General features: G+C 39.8%; 1 protein-coding gene across 1 annotated transcript in view; it reads left to right on the forward strand.

The window, feature by feature from the left end:
• Nucleotides 1-318: 318 nt before the first annotated feature.
• METTL16 (methyltransferase 16, RNA N6-adenosine) overlaps nucleotides 319-16180 on the forward strand; it is a 17258-nt gene continuing 1396 nt past the window's right edge. The window contains exons 1-9 of the mRNA XM_075163122.1: nucleotides 319-565; nucleotides 753-952; nucleotides 3335-3475; nucleotides 6925-7040; nucleotides 7807-7949; nucleotides 12901-12970; nucleotides 14764-14853; nucleotides 15750-15923; nucleotides 16017-16180. Of these exons, the coding sequence (XP_075019223.1) occupies nucleotides 438-565; nucleotides 753-952; nucleotides 3335-3475; nucleotides 6925-7040; nucleotides 7807-7949; nucleotides 12901-12970; nucleotides 14764-14853; nucleotides 15750-15923; nucleotides 16017-16180 (1226 nt within the window). The 5' untranslated portion in view covers nucleotides 319-437. The remainder of the gene's footprint in view (nucleotides 566-752; nucleotides 953-3334; nucleotides 3476-6924; nucleotides 7041-7806; nucleotides 7950-12900; nucleotides 12971-14763; nucleotides 14854-15749; nucleotides 15924-16016) is intronic.

A 16180-nucleotide genomic window follows, 5' to 3' on the forward strand; every position in this document is an offset into this window, starting at 1 on the left:
CCTCACGCTGCAGAGGCTGAGCCTGGACAGAGCGGCCGCCAGAAAAATGGAGCTTTGAGCTGTTTACATAATTTTATTTTCAATTTGTCTTTATTCCTCATTGAGTATCTAACTCTGAAGCGATGATGCCCGTACATAAAACGTTTATATTATAAAATACGTTGGTCGCCCCTCTATTCGGCCCGTGCCATCGCAGCAGCGGTGACTCGCTGCTCCCCTGCCACCGCGGTGGGCGATGGTCTGAGCGGGGCGGTGTGCGGCTCCGGCCCCCCCCCCCCCCCCCGCCGCCTGCTGCGTCTTGGTACGCCCCAAGGGGGGGGACCGCGGTGCGCGCCGGAAACTGGGCGGGCGGCGCGCTCCGCCGGTAGGTCGGTCGGCGGCGGGGACGGCCGTTCATCCGCCCCGCGCTGCCGGCGGTTCCTCCCTCACCGCCCGCCATGGCCCTCAACAAGTCCATGCACGCGCGCAACCGCTACAAGGACAAACCGCCCGACTTCGCCTACCTGGCCGCCAAGTACCCCGAGTTCCAGCAGCACGTGCAGACCACCCTCACCGGCAGGGTGAGGTAGGGCCCGCGCGGCGGCCGCTGGCGGAGCGGCGGGCGGGGGCGGGGGGGGTAGGGTAGGCCAGGCCGCGGCGGGGGCTGTGCAGCGGCTCCCGCCGCCGCCCGAGCGCCGTGCGTGTGTGTCCGCCCCCGGGATGTGGCGAGCGAGAGGGCGCTGGCACCCACAACTGCTGCTTGTACCTTTCAGCCTGAATTTCAAGGACCCTGAGGCGGTGAGAGCTCTGACGTGTACCCTACTGAAGGAGGATTTTGGGCTTACGATTGACATCCCGGTGGAAAGGCTTATTCCTACCGTTCCCTTGAGGCTGAACTACATCCACTGGGTGGAGGATCTCATTGGTCACCAGGATGCCGACAAGCAAGTCCTTAGGCGAGGCATTGACATAGGTACTTGGAAAGGCAGAACGTTCAGGTCGTTATTTACTGTCAGTGAAACTAGCTGATAAAATTCGTTACGTATCCTTTGAGAAACGTGCAGTTTGAGAAACAAAAATCCTGAACTGTGCTGGCCATGGTGAAACGGGCAATCTGACTCTGCTGGTATTTCATTTGGCTTCTTAGTGGGGAGGATTTCTCTGCACAAACACAAGAATGGCTATAGCAGGCAATTATTTGGCTTTTCGTGGCCTTGAAGTGTCTTGAGCGTAGCTTTGTGTGGTATACAAAAATTATGCTGCTAGTAACACAGGCAAAAATGTCATTCTAAAGGAATTTAAAAAAAAAAAAGATGTAATTTCTTCCTAATCTTCTAACTAGTGAATTATGTTATATTAGCAATCTATTAATTTTGCTTTTGGATGTCTGCGTGAGAGAGTTTGTGCATTGCATAGCAATATTTTCTAGCATTCCTTTTAATAAATTTTTTTCTATGGTGTCAGGTGTATTTGACAGATGAATGATTTCTTTTTTAAACTTCGATTCATTTATTTAAATTCAGATATTTTTATGAGCTAAGTGTAAAAGAGGCTTAATTAGAAACCAAGGCAAATACTAGCAAAGCTGCCTTTTGGTTTTAGATGGTCAAAGATTTCCTGTATAATGTTGAAAACAAAATATTTTTTAAACCGGACTAAGCATCCAGAGATGGATGATACTGTCCAGTGCACATGTCTAGGAGCATTGCAGCTGTTCAGTTTCAATATCTGGATTGTTGGACAGTATCTGGATAATATCTGGATTAAGCAGTAGATTAATATAAACAGTTATTCAGTAGAGATGTGGATTTATAAGATGCACACTAATGCACATAATTTGGTTTTCATTAGAAATAAAAAAGGCAATCTCTGTAGGAGCAAGGAGCTATATTCACATACAGATAATAAAATTGGCATTTGGATTCCAAATTTTTAGTGATTCTGTATGAATTTTTTGAAAAGTACCTGCAATGGTACATTTGAATTCAGTTCACCTCTTTTATTTTTGTCAATAGAATCTTCCTTTATGATTTCAAAGACTTGTTTTTGAAGATTGTTTTGTGCTGAAGTAAACTCATAATGTAATTGAGAGAAGCTGGAATTTCCTTTTTAACTTAAGTTTTAAGCTTGACATTAAAATGCCGAAGTCACTAAGTTCCTCAAAGTTTGCGTTCGGTAATCTCAGTTACCATGCCGGTTTTTATATGAATATTTTCTTGGTGTTTGTGAGCATGATTTTTTTTTTTAATGGAATTTTTTTAATTCCTGAAATATACTGACTTGCATTTTTAGCTGGATTTGTGGTGGATACAAGGTTTATATCATCACGTGGTGTGTGCACAGCTGCTTTCCTTTCATAACTTCTAAACTTGTTAGCCAGCTTCTGCGTATTTGCTATTACGTTGCATTTTTGAAAACAATTTCTATGAACTTCATCGTGGTAGGTGGCTAAGTAGAAGAGACAGATCTTTTTAAGTCCTCCAAATATTGAAAAATCTGCAGTTTGAGAGTTTGCAGTGAGCTTTCGTGTTCCAACTGTGGGAAAGCAGTAAGTCATCCAAGAGGGACGTTACGGGAGTGCTGGAAATAACTGCATGCTTTTGCTTACTGACAGACATTGTTATTTGTGTTTCAATAAGTCAGTATAACAGTAGACTCTTGATATATCTTTGAACTCAAGTTTTGTGGTGGTGAGATATTTTTCCCTTTTCTTGTATCCACTCACTTCAGTCCTAAATTTGACTGTCACTGGTAATTGGATCACCTAGCTATGCCATAATTATGAGAAGGAATAATTTTGTGCTAGCGTATATTTCTCTTCGTTACCAAGTTTTTATCTGTCTGGCTGCCTTTTTAGATATCTTAACTGGCACTCCTATTTCTTTGATCGTTTTGGACATTAGAGAAAAAGAGTCTGATGGAACAGAAATGTAATTTTTTTTTTGTGGTTGGTGTATGCATCAAAGTAAATTATTTGCGGTAGATAATACAAAAATGTAGAAGAAATATATTTGTGATAGGTTTTTTTTTTTAGTAAAACCAGAATATATTTGGCTTTCACTATATAAATTAATCACTGTCATATACAAAAAAAAGCTTAAAAAGAACTTGATCATTTACTAGAAAATTTATTCCAGATTATTAAATTATTTTATTAAAAGTGCATCTTTGACAATGCTGTATTTCAAATTAAGAAGATAAAGTTCAGTAAAAAACTTCAGAGTAGTAGATGATCAGTAATCAACATTTTCCTGAAATTAGTTCTTTTTGTTGTAAAAAGTACATAGTTAGCAGCCACACTGCATATAACACCAGAGACTTGTTTTGCCTTTCTCATGGCTTTTCACTTCTGCAGGGACAGGGGCATCTTGCATATACCCATTACTTGGAGCAACTTTGAATGGCTGGTATTTTCTTGCAACAGAAGTGGATGATATGTGCTTCAATTATGCCAAGAAGAATGTGGAACAGAATAACTTGTCTGATCTCATAAAAGGTATGATGTAATAAGGTATTTAGTAGCATACAAATGTTGTGACCTATTTTTGCCATGTTCAGTGGCATAACAGAATCCGTATTCCTGCCAAATACATGCTCAGTTGTTTAGCAGAATGTTTACTAAGGATGTGTGGGTAGAGAACTGTTCTTCCTTATGAAAATCTGAAAGTTAAACTTCTCCCTGGGGTCTTTTTTCCTCTCCGTATTCTTTGTTACTGAGGTATTTCTTAGAGTTCGTGCTGTTTCTGCTGCTAGGAGACCTGGAGTGCTCCCCTCAGATAATTTGCATGACACTGCCGCATGTAAGTATCTTGTGCAGGGAGAACCCTTCGTCCTCATTTCTGAATGAGTTCCTAACAACGACTGTGGTAGTAGTAGCAGTGTGCCAGACATGGTCTGTGGATGAGCTTGGAAAATTTTCTGTAGGAACTCAGTATACTAAAAAGCACGTCCATTATTCAGCTCTGAAATAAAAACTTTAGTTCTGCTGGAATTTGAAAGCATCCTTTTTACCAAAATGTTGTCGCCTTGGTCTGTCGTCCGTGTCAATCTTGAAGATCCAGGACTTGATGTGAGGAACAATGACATTTTTCTGTTAGTACTGCCATCATAGGATTTTTAGTGGTGTGGTGGTGTTTCACTATGCTGGAAAAACCTCTGGCAAGGGAAGATGCCTCATGTGAAGCTGTTGTGAGGAAGTTGATAAGCTGGAGTAAATGGCTGATTGCTGGTGGGCAGAGCCACGGGCAGGGGAGTACCACTGGTGGTACCCATAGCCAGATGCTGCCTGGGAATGGTCCACCCTGCCACTTTTTAACTCCTGGGCCTGAATTGTTTAGCTAGAGCTGAGTATAGTACTGTAGCTAGTAACTTGTTTAGCAAGGCATTTTGGGGTCAGATTAGAAATCTTTCTGTACCTCTGTTATTTAAAAAAAAAAAAAACGAATCATGATTTTTGTTGTGTTCTAAGAGTCTGTCTTGAAATTTTTGCCAAATAGCTTCATTTGGAGATCATGTTGGAATATAGCCTTTGTTCTTCTAACTTCAATGAAAAAAAAAAATTGGGTGATAGTAAAAACAGCAATAATGCAGCGATGATTTACTAATTGCATCATAGTGTCTTTCTTCCCAGAGGAAAAAAAAGTAATGTTTTTTTGCTGAAAGTGAAATATTGTTTGTAATAGCCTTCTTCCAAAGGGAATCTCTCCTGTATGTGCAAAACAGAAACTGATAAACCTGGGGATTGATTGTAAATGCTAAAAAAAATTAGATGGTGTTCTGAGTTGTGCATCTATTTTACTGGAATGGGATGATGGCCAGAATTTGCTGGTATTTTAAAAAAAAAAAAAAAAAATCAGTACCTTGTATGTAATGGTAGATTAAGAGATTTTGGACTCTGGAAGTCTTCAAACTGCTTGCAAGGTAATTTAGGATTGCTCTGCGACATGATTATTACATTGTTTGCTTCCTGTTTGTTTTACTTGCTTTCTTATTTCCAAATAAAATCACATATTGGCAATTAAACATCTAGCTATGTAGGTGAGATGTGGTTTAACAGTGCTATGTCGTTTAGCAAGTTCTTTGTTGTCATCTTCTAAGTAACTTTACACTAATGTTAGAAAGTATGTACAATAGACCATGTGTTACTGCTCAGATTAACATGATCTTTTTGCAGAGTTTTGCTCATCTTAGCCCCATTGCTTTCTCTACTGTAAAAACTATTTCCATGGTTGGTTGGTTGGGTTGTTTTTCTTTTCCCTCTTCCATAAAATCGAAAAGGGTATTGCTAACAAGGCAGGCAGTGAAATACTCTGATAACTGTGGGCTGGGTATTTCGAAGCATTTATATAAGTAAATGTCTCCTCTGTGTGCAACAGCAACTGCTATGTTGCACCTCAGTGCCAAAAGCATGCGCTGTGCAGCTTCTGGAGACATGTAGTGATTTCTTGGAAGACTGTAACCTGAAAACCATCAGTCCAACTGATGTAATGCCTGGCTGAAGAACTTTTGGCTTTGACTGTGATGTGTAATTGTAATTAGTAATTTGTATTTAGTAATTTGTAATTAGTAATTACTAATTTTATTAGTTTACCATTTTTTAATGTTATAAGGGAAGCAGGGGAACAGATATCTACAGAGATAAGAAAGTGTCACACTTTAATGTCAACAATTTTAAATGTGAATAACTTAATATAAGGAGAAAGACTAAAGGTTTAATTTAGAAATTTAAGATTATAAACCAGGGAACAATGTGTTAATATATTTTTAAAATGAACTATTCTCATAGAATTTAAAATTTAAAATTTGTTCATCTCTTGACTATAAATTTCTGTACTCTGAAATGCTTGTGACTTACAGAACTGCAGCTTTAAAGTTAGTGAGTGTTTCTAGGTATTATTCTTGCTATATATAACCTGAACTTTGGTAATTGCCTGCTACCCTAACAATTTTGTATTCTTAGGATGATGATAAACTGTAGTAGTAAATGTTAGGAAGGGAGGCATGTCTTCTGCCTCTGTTCTAAATATCTTCGTTCTATGTGCATTATCCGTGAGTTGCAGGACTGGTATCTGCAAGAAGTCGTGCTTGTAATAATCTTTATACATGCTTTAACTGGACTTCATCCATATTTAAATGCCTGCTCCTTGGGCTGGAATTCCTGTGGTCTTCAGAAGATGTGTGACAGGACTTGACCACGATTTCCAAGGGAATTATATAGCCTTTGGGGAAAGAGAGTGGAGATCTATGTGGGATGTTTGGCTTCATCCTTGTGATGGGTAATAAGTTGCTGGACCCTAGTAAGCAGAAGGTTTGTCCAGAAAGGAACTCTAATCTTTCTCTTTAGTTGTGATTCTTCTAAACTGTATAAGACTACAGTTCTTCTGCAGTATGCATAGTATTGCTAACACATTAATTCTGTTTTATTATAAGATTAGATTTAAAGCTAATCTTGGTGCTGTGTAACTTGAGCGAAGATGCCTTATCTTAGTCTTTCTTAGCTTTACAGTCTGGAAAGACCAAACAGTACATTTTCTTAAGTACCATTCTAGAATTCCATGTCTTAAAAAAAATTGTTTAGACTAGGATTTTTTTTATCTCTGAGGAGCCTGTGGGGTGATTAACTAACACTTGTGTTAATTTTTGGAAGTGCTTAAAGTGAATTTGTAGTTGCATCAGAGAACTCAGCATAACTCAAGCAGTTCCTATTGTTTCAAACAGACTCATGTAATTCTATTACTGTGTATAAACAGACGAGCTGTTTATATACTAATCCTTAACCTGAAGTCTTTATTTGCATGCTGGTATTTGCTACATTTTTTTGTAGAAAGTAATGTTGAGAAAGTACAGTTTTTATACAATGTATTGTTTCAAGAAACACTGAAACGTAAATGACATGCTAGATAAAATACGAAGTTCCTTACTGACCAAATTCCTGTTTTCTATTAGTGGTTAAGGTACCACAGAAGACTCTTCTGATGGATGCACTGAAAGAGGAATCTGAGATTGTTTATGATTTCTGCATGTGCAACCCCCCCTTTTTTGCCAACCAATTGGAAGCGAAGGTAAGTTAACAAACTAAATGTTGCATGTACGTCAGTGTTCAGTGAGTGGGAGGGTAGCAACAATTGAACCTCTTCCCTTGGGGAAGGGTGAGCGGAAAATCCCAAATCATTATGAAATAGCATTTAAGTCTCCTCCCTCCCCACCCCCCGCCCCAAAGGAGTTTTGAAAAACTTAACTGTTACCCTTCCTAAAGTGGAGGATGACCTGTAGAATTTTTTTTCACAATTTCTTACTGCCTTAGAGAATTAGTTTGGAAAGCAGACAGCTAGTAAATCTAAAATCAAGTGCCTGTTGCATGACAGCGATACAGAAGAATTAGTTTCTGGCATCTTGCCTGTCTATTTTTCGTTTCCTTAGTGATTTAGGCAATATCATACAGCTCAGAACAGTTCTTGCAATACCTACTAAATATAGTCAGAAACTTAACTCTATAAGATAAGATAAGAAAAAAGATTTAAGTGTTGAAATTAAACACTATAGATTGTAATTGTGTAGATGCATGTAAACAGCATGTCTTACCACATATTTCATATTAGCAGGATATTGGTGTGTGACAAGTAACTTACCTAGGTTTGAGATTGTAGGGAATTCACTCAGTTATGTTTATTTTGAATGTATCTTTGTCTATTATCCATGGTTCTGATGGGGGACGATAACTAGAGGTGGTGAAACTTGCTACCCACTAAAGATTGAGGCAGGAAGCAGTGTACAAAGCAGCCTAAGATTTCATTAAAAGTTAATCTCAAATATTCTTTTTTTATCCAGGGAGTAAATTCTCGAAATCCACGGCGTCCCCCTCCCAGTTCTGTAAATACAGGAGGGATCACAGAAATCATGGCTGAGGGGGGAGAACTAGAATTTGTCAAAAGAATTATTCATGATAGTCTACAACTTAAAAAGAGGTTACGGTAAGCAGTTTGTTCCAGTTAAAAAAAAAAACTACCTTTTATCTGCTTCTTTGGCAGAAATCATGTGAAAATGATATTATAAGTCAGGAATGTAGCTGTGGTCCAGTGGTATCTGTTTGGTTTGTTTAATGATACATACACATCAGTAATTAGTCTCAGTTTATTAAAATTAGTTGTTCCTGAGCATCAAACAATTACAACTCATCATTGGAAGTATATAAAGGCAGATGGCAAAAAAAGCCTGTACCAGTGACACTTGTAGCTTGCTGCTAAATTAGCACACATACTTGCTAAAGACAGTCAGTGTTGATTCTTAAGGGCATCTGGGATGGGAAGATTTATGGCATTGCCTCGTTATCTGTTCATTACCTAAAAGTTTCTGTCTTTTTGTGGCTGAATTTTGGTAACTTGAAGCTTTGTCTACTAAAGGGCACTGTTGTACTGAATGCTATCTTGGGGGAACATAAGCTGCAATAAAAACCATAGTGAAACCTTCTTTTGAACAAGATAAACAGATGGCACACCTTCAGTTTTTTGACTATCAGACTTACCCTCCTCCAGTGCTGTGTATTATTTCTCTAGCTCTTCTGGAAGATTCCTTTGGGTTTTTTTTAATATCCTTCTAAAATATAATTTTATGTGTGTTTTTATGTGTGTGTTACCACAGCTTCATCAGTGCCCTAAGCAAAGGAAATATAGCCTGCCTTTTATATGTTCAAGTAGTGTTTTGTTTTTGTTTGCTTTAGACCTTTCTAGGCAGAACATTACATTAGAATCTCATCTTCATCTCTCTAATACCAAATTTTTTTTTAGAATGTTTGTTTTCTAGTAATGGGCCTGAAAAAATGAAGAATATATTCAGTTTTTGGAGAAACAAGACAAAGCAAAACTGCATTTGCCTCTGTTAGAAGTGCTTCTGTCTTGTAGTGCTTTGAAGAAAAAAAGTTGAGAAGGTTTGCAGAGCTTGCAATTTTGCAAACCCTGAAACGTGGTGTTTTTTTTTTTTAATGTCCTTCCTTTCTCTGTCACCCGCCAAATCTTATAAAATATAAAAAGGGGATAGATAGTATGGCAGAGTGATAAAATAAAGGTTTTTATGTTCAGAAGTGGCTACAAGCCAGAAGAATTAAACTTTTGAGACTTTTTAGCAATCTTGTTTGTGCCAGCAAGGACACTGTAAAATGACTGGTATTCCTGTCAAAGTTTGTGAGTAGAATGTTATTTTAGGTTACTTGATGTAGCCAGGCTTTTAGGTGTGTATGCTCTTATTCGTGTCTAAAATGTAGTGATTTTTCAAAACTAAATATAAACTGAAACCATTGTTCTGAATTTAGTCAGTGATACAATGGGTGAGGGGAGGCAAAAAAAAAAATCTAAGCAGATGTCTATATTCCCCTTCCATGTGACCCTGATAAACTCATCACTAACATAGAATATAAGAAGACGACTTAAGCGAGGGTGCAGGTAAGGAAGTGACAGAGGTGTTCTGAAGCTTTCTTCTGAGCATCATGTCTGGCAGGTCAGAGAGGAAGTGATAGTGTATATGTATATATTTTAAATGTTCTTCCACTTGCAGCTGGATGTTTTTTTCCTTTGTACATCTTCTTTCTGATACGTAGTGGTTTTATTCCACCAGTGTAGTTTTCACAGGAGCATGTGGTGTATTGTATAAAATACTGTGATCTGGAAAGCACATGTATACAGTTGAGCACTTAATTGGTTCTGTAAGGTGGGGCAGGGGATGCATCTGTGATGACTTCTGGAAATGCAATAGCAAAATTGTTTCCGGTTCCACATGGTGTGTGTAGATCCAGGGGAAACTTGCTTTTGATAAGCTGCTGTTTGATGACCTCGAAGGGAGTGGCAAATGTAGTAGAGAACTGATTGATGTTACTTTCAAGGCAAGAAGTCTTTGCCTTGAAAAGGTGATGGGGAATTATGAGGAATGCATCACTCCTGTATTGCTCCTCTTGGCAACACCACTCCTCTAGGAAAGAGAAGGGTATCTCTTGAGCTGGTAAATTGATAGCGTAAGGCATAGAACATACCCACATGCTAACTGTGTACCATATTAAGGAAAAATAAGCTCTGTGTTTTTGGGGGGTAGGAATGGTTCAGTTCATGGTTTTCAACAAACTACCTTGGAGAATCTGTTACAGAAAGAACAGTTTACTTAAAATACTGTTTCCTATTTTGTTAGAGATAAGGTTTGGCAACTCTACCAAGGGGCATGAGTAAGGAACTGTTAGTACATAGAGACTCCCTTGGGTCAGGAGATGATCTTCACTTATTTACCCCCATCCCTACTTCAGTCGCAGGTTCAGTATTTTGTAATTTTGGGAAAGATGTGTGGTTTAGTTTTGTTAGAAATTTTGGGGTTTCATTTAAGTATTGTGTGAAATTCTGTATATTGCATTATGCAGGAAGTAAATTTAAATAATTGTCCTTTAACACCACTGATAATACTTTTTTTTTTTTTTAGTTTACAATATATTTTATTTGTATGTGTGAGCAATTTAAAGTGCTTGCCTTCAGTTTAGATGCATACCCTAGAGGAAACTGTCCTTTGATAACTGGGAACTCTAATTTTCGTACTTCAATACATTATATTTACAAATAAGCTTTTTGGATCCAGTCATCAAAAAAGTCTGGAAGAGGGGGTTGTAGAGCTTGAATAGTAATTTAGATGAAGAACAGAGGTTTAATGTTTGGAGATATTGAACATGTGAAGCTGATGGAAGAATAAGCTTCACCAGAAGTGGGAAAATAAATGTCTTTCCTTTTTTTCGCTTTTGTTTCTTTATGAAATATGGATTAGGTGATGGAAACCTGGATAATGAGTTATGAATGAGCAGAAGTGGTAGTCAGAATGTCTGCTTCTGAGGCACAAATGCTTGTCAATAGCGGAATATTCCTTTTTATTCTGATTCATTCTCCGAAGAAACTGGAGAAATTGAAACAGGTTATTGTAAGGGGTAGCATCTTCCACATAACTGAAGTCACTCTTTGAAACAACATTCTTGGTTGCTTAGGTGCTGTTTCAATAATAGTCTTAATGTATTTCTGAAAAACTCAAAAAGATTCCCCTGTCCAGTCTGTCTTTGGGCCTTCTGTTCTGATTTATGTTGTACTATGTCCTAGTCACTCTGTGTAAGAGTGTGATTTTCATAGAATCATAGAATAGTTTGGGTTGGAAGGGACCTTTAAAGGTCATCTAGTCCAACCCCCCTGCCATGGACAGGGACATCTTCAACTCGATCAGGTTGCTCAGAGCCCCGTCCAACCTGACCTTGAATGTTTCCAGGGATGGGGCATCTACCACCTCTCTGGGCAACCTGTGCCAGTGTTTCACCACCCTCATTGTAAAAAATGTCTTCCTTGTATCTAGTCTAAATCTACCCTCTTTTGGTTTAAAACCATTCCCCCTTGTCCTGTTGCAACAGGCCCTGCTAAAAAGTTTGCCGCTATCTTTCTTATAAGCCCCTTTTAAGTACTGAAAGGCTGCAATAAGGTCTCCCTGAAGCCTTCTCTCCTCCAGGCTGAATAACCCCAACTCTCTCAGCCTTTCTTCAGAGGAGGGATGTTCCACCCCCCGATCATTTTCATGGCCCTCCTCTGGACCTGCTCCAACAGGTCCATGTCTTTCTTGTGCTGAGGACTCCAGAGCTGGATGCTGTACTCCAGGTGGGGTCTCACCAGAGCAGAGCAGAGGGGCAGAATCGCCTCCCTTGACCTGCTGGCCATGCTTCTTGATACGGTTGGCCTTCTGGGCTGCGAGCGCACATTGTCAGCTCATGTCCAGCTTTTCATCCACCAGTACCCCCAAGTCCTTCTCGATAGGGCTGCTCTCAATCCCTTCATCCCCCAGCCTGTATTGATACTGGGGGTTGCCCTGACCCAGGTGCAGGACCTTGCACTTGGCCTTGTTGAACCTTATGAGGTTCACACAGGCCCACTTCTTGAGCTTGTCCAGGTCCCTCTGATGGCATCCCATCCCTCAGGCAAGTCAGCCGCCCCACTCAGCTTGGTGTTGTCTGCAAACTTGCTGAGCGTGCACTCGATCCCACTGTCTATGTCACTGATGAAGATATTAAACAGTACTGGTCCCAATACAGACCCTGCGGGGCACTGCTTGTCACCGACCTCCATCTGGACATTGAGCCGTTGACCACTACCCTCTGGATGCGACCATCCAACCAATTCCTCATCCGCTGGACAGTCCACCCATCAAATCCATCTCTCTCCAGTTTAGAGAGAAGGATGTTGTGGGGGACCGTGTCAAAGGCCTTACAGAGACCCAGACAGACGACATCTGTAGCTCTTCCCATGTCCACTGATGTAGTCAGTCCACCATAGAAGGCCAGTAGGTTGGTCAGGCAGGACTCACCCTTGGTGAAACCATGCTGGCTGTCTCAAATCACCTCCCTGTCCTCCATGTGCCTTAGCATAGCTTCCAGGAGGCTCTGTTGCATGATCTTCCCAGGCACAGAGGTGAGACTGACTGGCCTGTAGTTCCCCGGGTCTTCCTTTTTTCCCTTTTTAAAAATGGGGGTTATGTTTCCCCTTTTCCAGTCAGTGGGAACTTCACCAGACTGCCACGACTTCTCAAATACGATGGATAGTGGTTTAGCAACTTCATCTGCCAGTTCCTTCAGGACTGCGGATGGATCTCATCAGGTCCCATGGACTTGTGCACCTTCAGGTTCCTTAGATGGTCTTGAACCTGATCTTCTCCTACAGTGGGCGGCTCAATCTTCTCCCAATCCCTGCCTTTGCCTTCTGTGGCTTGAGCGGTGAGGTTTGAGCACTTGCTGGTGAAGAAGTTGTTGTTGTTTTGTTTTTAAATCTCCTATTACTCTTGCAGGTTTCTGATCCAAGTAGTTCTTTCTGATAGTTGCCATTTTCAGTTGATCTGTATTTGTAAAATGCTTTGTTAATGTGTTCTTTGCAGATGGTACAGTTGCATGTTGGGGAAGAAATGCAGTTTAGCACCATTGAAAGAGGAACTTCGAATCCAGGGGGTGAGTTTGTATGTAGTCCGTGTATATCCTGTATATGTTCTATACAATATATACTATGTTCCGATGCATGTAGGTAATTATTATTGAATTATTTTACTGAGTTTTTATTTACAAGAAGAAGCTGTGATTCCTTGTTAGGAAGGCACTCAAAGTGGTTGAGATTTAATTATTGTAGATTCAAAGCTGATAGCTAAGTAGCACATATCATCTCCAGATTTTTGTCTTTATCATATGTAGAAGCATGTCTTTGTCCGTTCTAGAACATACAAGGTTTCTGCTTTAAAATAGCCTTAACAGGACTGTTGTAAAAAAAAAAATTCTAGTTCTCTTTCCTCTTAGCTAACATGAAATCTATCAATTTGGTTGATAAAAGAAATTGTAACATTATTTAAGTGTCAGCATTGGTTTGTTTATGTTCAATTCTGGCACCAAGTAAAACTGAACCTTGTGCTACTATTCTCATGCAAGAAGGCTGTGCAAAGGACGTTTTTGTGGCTTTCTGGAGGAAGCGTAGTCTTCTGTAATTTCCATACAAAGAAAGTGATTGTGAGATCTGTCCTTGTGTGTGGTGGAGAGTGGAAGGAAAGAGAATGGATGGTGAAATCAATTCCCAGAAAGATGAACTACAGGCCATAGGGAATCCGTAAACGGAATGCCAAAAGCAGATGCTGAGCTAGGCACAAAATTTCAAGTAACTGACTTTCTTCCCTATCCTTGGACTGTTGCACCTCACTCTTAGTAAGGTGAGAGAAATCCTTGCAAACCTTGCATAGAAAAGGTTCCTTTTGTATTTTTCTTGAAATTACCAATATAATTTTGTTCAGGTTTGTAATCTTTGTTGTATCAGAGCCAGGAATATGTTCATTGTAACCAAGCACATGCTGTGTTGTGGTTTAGGTTAGGATGCAGCATAAATGTTCCAGAAAGTCCACTCATTGTTCAAACTGCCTTGACCTTTACTGTATTTATTGGAAATTTTGATAGAATTAGGAATCGAAAGGCGGGAAAAGTTCTAGGGTAGGGTAGAGACACCTTTTCCTCTCTGTTTTTGAAGGCATTTCTCAAAAGTAGCAGATTTTTTTTTTTTCCCCTTCTTTCTCTTTCTGTGCAGATCTGGGGCTTGTGCTCTGGATGATAACTCAGGGTGATGTAGGATGGTTGGTATTTATCCTTGCTAGTGTTTAGCACATTCTCCATACCATACATAAATGCCTTACAGCATCCATGTGTGAAAAGACTAGACAACACTAACATCTGAGTTTTAGATTTAAAGGCAGTGTAAGTTCAGACTTGATTTTTTCGGGCAAATATAGAGAAGTGTTTCTAGGCATGTTTCTGCCACCTGCAGACAGGTGAGTGGTTTGTTTTCCCAGCATTTAGTTGCCTTTGTTCTGTGTTCGTTTGCTGCAGCAATGGATTCAGTATTCAAATGTGGAACAGGAGCAGATTCTGAACAAGGAAAAAGGATGTGCTTTTTGCAGAATCAGAGTGCAGATGTGTGCTACAGGTGTGCTGGATCACTGCACAAAAAGGGTTGTGTCGTGTGTTGCTGAACTTGAAGCTCTGAAAGGGTACAAACACATGGTAGAGCAGAGATGGGAAATCCTGGGCACTGGTACCAGGCTTGGCACTGACCAGCTTCAAGTGAAGCCGTGTCAGAAAGAATCTCCATTTCTGTAATGAGAATATAACTCAATGCTAACTTTGTAATTTTTTTACATTTGAAAATGTGTGCAGTAAAACAATGTTGTTTATTAATATGAAACAAAGTTTTGTATTGCTTCTTTGCATAGGTTCCTAAAGTTACTCATACTGAATTCTGTCAAGGACGCACCATGAGATGGGCACTGGCATGGAGTTTCTATGATGATGTACAAGTGCCTGTAAGTAGCTTAATTCTGGTTTGCTTGTGATTGTCTGTGGCTCTTATTTGAGGAAGGGCCTAATGAGCTGTAACTGCTGTGAAACAAACTGTTCTCCTTCCGACTGGAACATTGGATACGCTGGGCTATATGGACAGTGGGATTTCTTAACTGGCTGCCAGTTTTCTGTTAGCAGTTGTTACATGTGATTCATAAATGACCTATGTTTAGGGAGGAAAAAAAAAGCCTGTGCAGGAACTTCCTATGGGTTTCAGTGAAAGTAAGGGTTCCTTGTAACAATACTTCAAATAGAATTTAGTAGTATTAAAAATATGTTAAGTTTGGGGCTAGATTTGAACTTCAAGCTTCCCTCTGAGAACTTGGTTTTAATTTACTGTATAGATTCTGTTACCAAATAGATATGAACATGTCTAGCTCAGACTTGCTTACATGAATGTAATTGGAGCTTGTTTACCTTAAGTAATGTGAGCCAGTTGCTTTTTTGGATCCAGATGTACATACACTGTAAGATAGGTATAGACAATAACCAACCTTATAGAAGATGCAAGTAAACCTTCAGTGAACTTGGATCAAAATGTGGATATTAGCACTTGACCTCTATTCCCAAGAGTAGTTGCACTTTCTCAGCTCACAGAGAACTAGTAGTTGAAGGAACCAATAAAGCTTTTTGCCTAACGTCTGAAGATAAACTCCCTCTGTCCCTCAGGCTAGTGTAAAGTGCATGATCCTGTTAGCTGTTTTTAGTCTAAAACTCTTTGGAGTGAAGTGAAACACAGGCCATGTCAATGACTGTTTTGTGGCTTACATTACACTCTTAATCCCCACATCTTCTGAGTACAAAAGTTATCCCACTGATACTGCATGGCTGTGTAATTTTTTTTTCTTCCTTCTTCTAGTCACCTCCCTCTAAAAGAAGAAAATTAGAAAAACCACGAAAACCAATTACATTTATGGTCTTGGCTTCTACAGTTAAAGAGTTATCCATCAAAGCTGCAGCTATGGGCTGGGATGCTGTAGAAGCTATTGCTGTGGTTAGAGCCTGGGTAGAGAAGATTCTCACTGATCTGAAGGTACAGTATTAAGTATTATATGTTAAAACAACATCCTACTTGAAAGCATAACTGTGAGCAGATAGTATGAAATTCTGCTGTTTTCTGCAATAGGTTCAGCATAAGCGTGTTCCCTGTGGAAAGGATGAAGTTAGCCTGTTTGTGACTGCCATTGAAAACTCCTGGATTCATTTGAGGAGAAAGAAACGAGAGAGAATAAGGCAATTACGAGAACTTCCTCGAGCTTCTGAAGATATTCTGCAAGCAATGGAAGAGGA

This window comes from Calonectris borealis, chromosome 1 (genome assembly GCF_964195595.1).
Source record: "Calonectris borealis chromosome 1, bCalBor7.hap1.2, whole genome shotgun sequence".
Classification (NCBI taxonomy): domain Eukaryota; kingdom Metazoa; phylum Chordata; class Aves; order Procellariiformes; family Procellariidae; genus Calonectris; species Calonectris borealis.